This window comes from Nanorana parkeri, unplaced genomic scaffold (assembly GCF_000935625.1).
Source record: "Nanorana parkeri isolate BGI_ZX_2015 unplaced genomic scaffold, ASM93562v1 scaffold2548, whole genome shotgun sequence".
NCBI classification, from domain to species: Eukaryota; Metazoa; Chordata; class Amphibia; order Anura; family Dicroglossidae; genus Nanorana; species Nanorana parkeri.
Genome location: NW_017308816.1, coordinates 8,430 through 16,925, shown reverse-complemented (window position 1 = coordinate 16,925; position 8,496 = coordinate 8,430). Strand labels below are relative to the sequence as shown.

The 8,496-nt window shown below is 48.7% G+C and overlaps 1 protein-coding gene across 1 annotated transcript in view; it reads left to right on the top strand.

The window, feature by feature from the left end:
• The window catches only part of CUNH17orf75 (chromosome unknown C17orf75 homolog), a 17,691-nt gene extending 10,454 nt beyond the window's left edge, over positions 1-7,237 (top strand). Inside the window, exons 8-10 of the mRNA XM_018573801.1 lie at positions 59-195; positions 1,361-1,464; positions 6,972-7,237. Coding sequence (XP_018429303.1) covers positions 59-195; positions 1,361-1,464; positions 6,972-7,193 — 463 coding nt within the window. The 3' untranslated portion in view covers positions 7,194-7,237. The remainder of the gene's footprint in view (positions 1-58; positions 196-1,360; positions 1,465-6,971) is intronic.
• The last annotated feature ends 1,259 nt before the right edge of the window (positions 7,238-8,496 follow it).

Sequence of the window (8,496 nt, the reverse complement as noted above, 5' to 3'; positions counted from 1 at the left end):
GGGGGGTAAAAGATGTATTTGACTTTGCTGGCACTCCCTCTGATTGTGTGTCTTGCAGGTTCCTCTCCTCAGCCAGTCTGCAGGGTCTGGTACAGGAGGGCACGATGGCATCCCTGTGTATTGCCATGACTGAGAGTCGGCATCATACAGTCACTGTGGACTTCAGCGATGGTCACCCGGAGCTGGTGAATGCAGGTGAGAGACCTCCCTATGTCCTCTCTGTGTATGAAGTGCAGGTTCCTGGCTTCCTCTCTTGTGTGCACAGACTTTTATATACTATATATCAATATTACGCCTCCATGCTGAGTCTACCAGGGTGACATAAACAAGGATATTTCTGTCTGTGGCAGTCATCAGCATTGCTGCCATGTAATCAGTTTGATCCTTCTGCTGGTTGTAGCTATATGTGGGTAGGGGGCCAGACAGCTATTGACTCTGCAGACAGTTGGGGACTTCTGCGCACTGTGCGCTTCAGCATGCGCTGACCTCGCTCTGTCATGTGACGTGGCCGACCACTTCCTGGCTGAGTTGCTGGTGTTCCCGGTTGCTTCCACTTTGTTATAATCCCGGTAACAGGCGACCGCGGCGGAATATTTAGTAGCCAGGAAATGTCACGGACGGACTTATTGCAGAGGTGACAACCCATCACGGCACCACGCTTGTAGTCACCGAGCTCCTGAGAGCGACACGTTCTCTCACCAATGTCTGTAGAAGCGTCTGCATGCCGAGGTGCCTCATCCTATACACCGGGGGCCATAGAGGGGATTGGAGGACCTGAATCACATGATCTGGAGGGCTGTCCCAATACGTTTGTCAATATAGTGTATAATGTTCTAGGCTTATTAATATTGATCATTAGAAGATAAGTAGCTGTGCTTTGGGAAGAATGCTGTGGCTTAAATGCATGTCTGATGCCAAGCCTCCAAAAAATTATTTGTGGCTCTGCCACTGCTTCCACTTCCAGAAAACGACGTCCATAGTCTTCCTCCACCAAACCCAACACAGACAGAGGTACACCTGAGTCCCAGTCGGCTTGGGCCCAACAAGCCATCAGACAAATCTCTTTCACTCCCCATCTTTATCCAAAAAGGGGGAGAAGGCTTCTGATTTTTACCAACTTTTTACACAAAAAGTGGGGGGTCGTCTTATACGCCCAGCCGTCTTATACGCCGGCAAATACGGTAACTTCACATCATCTCAGATGTGTGTGAGAGGGAAGTGCCTCTGTCATCTACATGGAAGAACTTCAATCAGATTTTATTGAGTTCAATTACTTTTCACTGAGCGCTTTGCCACACTGTACAAGGCATTACATGACCTCATCTGTGGAGCCACATCTAACCCGCTTTTGTCATTGCAGTGAGTAATCGCTTCTGCGAGGACTGGATGCAATTCTTTGTCAGCAGCTATGAGGGTGGTAGCCCCTTCTTGTTCCGCCAGAAACTGGAGAACTTCAAGCTGAAGGTGAGTAACTGAATTCCGGTTAAAAACTCAAAGGACAGGAGCGCAACTACCAGAAGTGGCGTGAATGGAGTCGATCTAGTGGATCTATGTGATGGGGGATGTTGGTGGATCTTGGTGTGTAGAATCTGGGTGTATGCCGTACTGTTAGAGCAAGCTGAGTTACGGTTGGAAGCTTCTCTGTGGTCCGTGCGGCGCCCTCCTTTGACAGATCCTGGGTCGAAGAGACCCGGTGGTGTCCCCGGTGGTATGAGAGGCTGATCTGTTGGGGGTGCGTGTCAGTGTGGCCGCCCGCGTTCTCGGCTGGCTGAGCCGCGTCGGTCAGGAACGGAGACAGAAAGTGGGATGAGCTATCTTTACTAATAGACAGGGTCCTCTCCCTGTAGTGAGGAGCTTTGCACACCTACAAACAACAGCCATCCTATTGAAGTTTGCCCACAGGAGTGCGCTTTATCTTTTTTTGTGTTTTCCAACTGAATTCCGGGTGAGTCGGGGAGAAGGAATATGTCAGCGCAGTGTATGTATCTTGTACAGCAGAAAAGAAATAGACACCGGCACTCCAATAGTAAATCGATTACGTCTATTTATTGACGTACATCAAAAGCAAAATATATTTTATATATTCCTCCCCTCCACAGGGGGGCCGGCGTGTCCCTCCCCTCCGCAGGGGGGCCGGCGTGTCCCTCCCCTCCGCAGGGGGGCCGGCGTGTCCCTCCCCTCCACAGGGGGGCCGGCGTGTCCCTCCCCTCCGCAGGGGGGCCGGCGTGTCCCTCCCCTCCGCAGGGGGGCCGGCGTGTCCCTCCCCTCCGCAGGGGGGCCGGTGTATTCCTGCATCTGGAAGATCAGCCTGCTGTTCCAGACCTCGGGTCTTTTCGAGCTCCTATGGTTGCAAAGACCTTTCTGCAACACCCGCTTTTTTCAGTCATTGTATTCAGACTGGAAACGCTCTGAAGGGTCCTGGGGCCCACCGGAGATTGTGCCGGAACATTTCTACTTGGAGAAGGCATGTGCACAAGGGTTTTGCATGGGACATGGCTGAGACATCCAAGGAATTTGCTTACATTTTGAGGGACTTCATCTCTGCGGACCTGCCGTTGACATAGTCCTTTGCAATGCCATGAAGGGTGAGGCAGAGTGTGCTTCTGCCTCAACACATGATATCTGTGCACGGGTTGAGGAATCCCCCCATTTTACCTAATTTGCTTCAGATGTAAATAATCATAGGCCCTTAGGGTCTAACTCTCACTTAGGCCATAAAACCCAAAGTCAAAGATCAGCTAACCCCTTTGACTGATCTTCTGCATGAATGTGTGACCCCACTTCTATAAGTGGGCGGGCTGCATGTAAATCTGGGAGTGTAGTTTGCCTCTCCAACATTTGAGTGCTCCGTTTGTTGGCTTTTGCATGGCTGCTTTCAACTGTGTGTCTTTCCAGGTCTTCCTGGGTGCCCTTCACCCTGGATCCCTTGTTTTAGTGCAGGTGGGAACATGTCTGGTCACAAGAGTTTTATCGCATCCAAAATGATCCTCCTTTTTAAGGAGGATTGTACATCCTTTCACACTATTGAACCCCTCATGAAAATTGATTCCCCTCAGCATTCCCCCTGTCCAGAGGGGCGCCCCTGATTTGGAAGGTTGCTCTGGACCTCTTTCTACTACTAATATTCCCAACAAGGACCTGACTTCTCAGTGTCCTTTGTAAGCATCTGCTATTTCTCTGATCACTGGACAATTGGTCCACCTTTGACCCCAGTCAGAGTTCTTCTGAGGTGCTCAACACCTGCACGCTTTGATATGATGGGGCCTCAAAGGTGTCTAGTGTTGGTAACTATTGGTCACCCATTGTCGAGGCTGCTCAGTTTAAATCCTTGCTAAAGAAGTCTACATCCTCTATGTCTACACCCTGTGGGTCAGTGAACCTTCCTCAGCAGTCAAGGAAATCCACCTTTCTTCCCCTTAAGATGGTTGTAGGGTGTTACAGGAACATTCTCCTGACATAGCCACCCCTACTGTCATTGGCTCTTGGTGCTCTTTTTCAGCCTCCCCTCGGCATTTGGGAGCCTGAAGTTGAGGCAAGGCATCCCCATGGTCTCTGTGGACTAAGAAGTCCCTGTGGACTAAGAAGTCCCTGGGGTAACCTTCAGTTTGGCTCCCCAGAGGAGTTGGTCCCTGTCTCTTAAGGGATCCCACTGCGAGTCAGTTCCTTCACCTGAGCTGATTCTCAGCCCTCAGCCTTTTGAGGACGTTTCACCAGATCCCTTCCTTTGTTCTGTTCCTTATCAGGTGGATTTTAGCAAAGTCTTCTGCCCCTCTACTGCACAGATGTGGATGATTCTCTGGACAGAGATGGATCAGACGATTCTTAGAACCATGTTCTCAAATAATTTTAGGCAGGCCATGCAGAGTTTCTCTGTCGGGCCCCAGAGACACCGCCATGTTTTTAAGTGATGAGTTTTCCTCATCCTCCTGGTCTGGTGTTCACATGTACCAGTCTGGGACTATAGTATACCTTCATTCCTACCCACCCTTGTAAGGTTACTTCTCGCACACACTGAGCGCTACAAGTCTTGGGGGTCTTTTTAGCTATCCCTTGGGATATTACACTGGGAGGTTGGCACTTACCCTGGATATCTCATGTAATAAGGGTTGTCTGGCAAGGCAACCTCATTGTTATCTTGGCACCTTCCATCCCTAAATTCCAAGGGTTGGGAGTCTAAGGCCATTGTCCCTACCATTTTGTCTTTGATTTCCTCTGGGGACCGTTCTTCCTGGCGTTCCATCCCAGTGTTCTTTTTGTTGACTATGTTACATTGTTGGACTCTTTTTTTTCATCTTATCTGGTAGTTGTCTTTTTCCACCAGTCTTGCGTTCAAGTGGTGCTGGTTCAGAGTACCTTCTTGTGGACTAATTTCCATTGGCATTGGTCTCTTCTGATCTGAGCGTCATTTTGATCCTCTGTGTCCTCCCCTGGTCATCGACAGACTTCCCTTTGTTGCAGGGACTCATCTGGGTCAGATTTGGGCATTGGTCCTTCCGGTAGTCCTGTGTTACAGACGGTTCTGTCAGTAGCTATTGCCCACCCCTCAGTTGGCCTGTTTTTGGATGTCCCGACTATTTTTGAATTTCCTTGTCTCTTAATGGAAGCCTGGTATTTCACCCTGCTTCTGGGTCTCTGTTTTTGAAGGCTTGACTGTTGAGGCCCAGGTCCTGAGGGATAGAAGTCTTTCTGACTTCATTATTCCTACACTCTTGCAGGCCAGGAAATCCATCTCTCACAAGGTGTACCACCATACTTAGAGCTTACTATGTCTGGTGGCAAGTTTAATCTTCAGAAATACTCCATGAAACGAATTTTGACCTTTCTCCAAGCAGGATTGGATCAGCAAAGTAAAAACAATAAAGCGCCACAAACTGTCACTTCTCAATGAGAATTCCTCTTAGGCATACTGCAGGATGCTGCCCCAAAGAAAGCCGGGAAAGCTGTAGATCTATGAAAAAACACAAGGGGACGCCTTTCCTGGTGCTGGTCAATTTTATTTCAGTAAACATAAGATAGAAGCAAAGACGTACTCGCAAACATGAGATGGATAATAAGCTGACAGGCAGTGAGCATCCACTCTGAACAATCGGGCTCCGCCTACAGGGTGTCACCGCCACTCGGCCTATCACAGTGCCCAAATACCGGACTATCTCTGGCGTCCAAGGACGGCAAAGTGTATGCAGACAGCAGTCCTAAAATTGACCTGCACCAGGAAAGGCGGCCACTTGTGTTTTTTCAAGGATTGGATCAGCACTTAGCCCTGAGTACTCTCAAGGTACAAATATCGACCTTGGCCATCCTTTTTATTTTTAGTAACTCTTGGCCTCTCATTCCTTGGTAAAGGCCTTTGTACAGGGAATCGGTCATGTAGCTCCTCCTAGACACCCTCTGGTGACACCATGGATCTCAGTCTAGTGCTTTCGTCTCTCCAGCGGGTTCCCGTTGTCCCCATCACCCATGCTATAAGGCTTTCAGAGTTGGCAGCACTTTCGTGCAAGAAACCATTCCTGGTACTTCACAAGCATAAGGTTCTCCCTTCCCCTCCCTAAGGTGGTCTCCTTGTTTTACCTTCGTCAGTACATTGTCCTTCCATCTTTGTTCCAAAACATCCTAAGATGATTTTCCTCCATTGCTTAGATGTGGTTCAGGTCATCCGGCTTCTTTCAGATAATCCAATAGCCTCTTTGTCCATCCTGTAGAACCTCGCAGTGGACTCCCTGTGTCTCGTTCCACCAGAGGATCAGACTTGTGATTGGGCTCTGCCGGTTCTGTGAAAGGGAAGGCTCCTTCTTTTCCTGTGAAGGCAAATTCTACTAGATCTGTTGGTGCCTCTTGAGCTTTTCGGCATCAGGTCTCTGTTCTGCAGATTTGTAAGGCTGCCAGCTGGTCCTCCTGTTCACACATTCTCTAGGTTTTACCCTTTGGATGGTTGGGCCTCTACTGATGCAAGTTTTGGCCGTAAAGGTGCTACAGGCTGCTGTCCGAGGTGGGGCTTCCTCCTGGTTTCTGTCATATGGTCAGTTGGAGGTGTTTTGCTCTATTGTCCTGTCCCGTACCATCAATGGCTAATGACTTACCAGTAAAATGAATTCCTTGGAGTACAGCAGCTGCTCCTCTATGTCCTATATTGCGTGCTGAAAAACTGAGGGGTTATATGAGGGTCCTCGCAGCTCTGGCCAATCACCTGATGATAGCTGCATAATACCCGGTCGTCTCTGAATCTCCCTGTGTCCTGTACTGTACTCCAAGAAATGGATTTTACCAGTAAGTCAAAAATTCTTTGTACTTTAATCTTTTTTGTGAATCCATTGAGGGACACGGCCTCACTCCTCTCCTGTTTTTTGCTAGTGGCGTGCATTGCCAAAACGGAGGCATGCTGGGTAGAGGAGGGGTTATACCGTGGCTGGCTTTCAATTTTGCCTAACCTCCTGCAGGTGGCTGCACAACCCGATGGTTTCAGAATTCCTGTGTCCCTCAATGGACTAAAAAAAAAAAAAAAGATTTTGCGGTAAGCATAACATTCTTTATCTTTTTTTGCCACCGACATCAGCATTGAGTTGAAGCTGACACATGGGAGGGGGAGGACTCTGGTTTCCTAGCATTTTGTATTCAGGAAGGACATGCAGTTATGACATCACTGAACACATTGATAATCTGGGAGTAGGTTCACTAAGGACTGCCTGGAACACTGCTTAGTCTATTGCATAGGCAGCGCACACACATGGTGCACCATAACACCACACAGGGTGCAGAGATTTGTAGCTTCATGATGTGACCCCCCCAACACTTTCATTGTGATGTCAGGGAGCACAATGTTGTGTATGCGGTTCTGCTATTTGCTTTTCTCTCTGGATCCTCTCCTCTACAGGAGGGGAAGGTGATAAAGTCCCGTATGTGATGATTTCAGCAGCTTGTTTTATAACCATGTGAGCGGAGTTCTTCCATCCATATGATGTGTGTCCCTCTTACAGGCCATCCAGGACATGAACAACCTGAAGCGGCTGATCCGGCAGGCGGAGAGCAGCCACCATGCCCTCTTCCGCTGTTACAACTTCCTGAAGAATTGTGGCAATGGCGACCTCTTGTTACAGATGGTGAAGGTGGAACACGCTGAGATGCCGGAGGCCAGCAGCGTGGTGACCGTTCTGGAGGAGTTCATCCAGGAGGAAGGCTTCTCTGTACACAGCTCCTGAGCAGCGTGTGCGTCGGGACTGGTGGTGAGCAGGGGGTGGGTGTTTCAGGGGGTTCTCAGGAGTCGTGGGTCTTGTCTGAGATTGGGCTGCTGGTGTCCCACTTCCAGGACATTTCTAGAGTTCTGTCATTTGGTGGTAGATTCTTGTAGATCAGGTAGAGGCTTGGTATGAATTGTAGTATGGAGGGCCTTGTGTGCGTAGAAGAATGTCTTCCCCACATTACAGGGGAATAAGAATCTTCAGCCATGACACACGCTATACAAACCTTGTCGAAGAATGTGATTGGAACCTTTTGTGGAATTAGTTTTCTTCCAGTGTCCTAAACATGTCAAACACTGAGCTCAGTATAGAGCACAGGGGGCCGCTTTGTAGTCCAGGGTCTATAATGCCGTGTAGTAGGACTGTCTGCGTTGCCCCTAGCAATCTGACATTCATGGCAGACTGTGGTTGCTATGGGCAGTAAAGAGAGTGTTGCCCATTTGATGCGTGGTGTCATGTTACCTCATTGGGGTCATTGCAGGTGAATTTCACTGCCCCGGAATTATGAGCCCCAGTCCCCAGTGCAGCACCGGTGGAAGTGAAGGAATCTGTATGCATTTCTTTTGTTCTAGAGTTCCCTCTACAAACAGGCCGGACCCAGAAGGGGGGGGATTCTATAAATCTGGACATAATATCATTTATATGTCCGCTTCTGCTATTTATTGATGGAATAAGCTCCGAGCCGTGTACACTTGGAGTTTGTAGGCTGCATGTGTCCTGACCATTTCTGGCATCTTCTAGAATCCCCCCCCCCCCCTCATGGTGTCCACATCCGATGTCACTTCTGGTGTATTGTTTGATTTGGATGATCGTGTTGTGTATTGGGTGGATGAATGCTCAGATTGTGATTGGACAGTGTGTGGCGGTGGGCGTGTCCAGTATTCCAGCTGCTCAGTTATATAGGGAATATATATATATATATATCTCAGTTATGTTGTCATGTGACTTTCCCATAAATAAATCTTCTGCAGATGTTCCCGGCTCTTTACTGCCCTGTATATGACATGAAGAGTAATATCTTACATGGGAAGGGACTCCACTGTGGCCCCTGACATCACCAAAGGGCCACACATTATATTCACTATAATGTAATGTTAGAGAGGACTGTCGGAGAAAACAATTACTTGAGGGGAATGTTCAGACATTGCAGACATCATAGGAGAGAGACACATAGACATGTCACAGGAGACTGTTAGAGATCACAGTTATTACAGCCCCTTTACACATCGGCATGACTACTGGGGTACAACCATCCCCCCCCCCC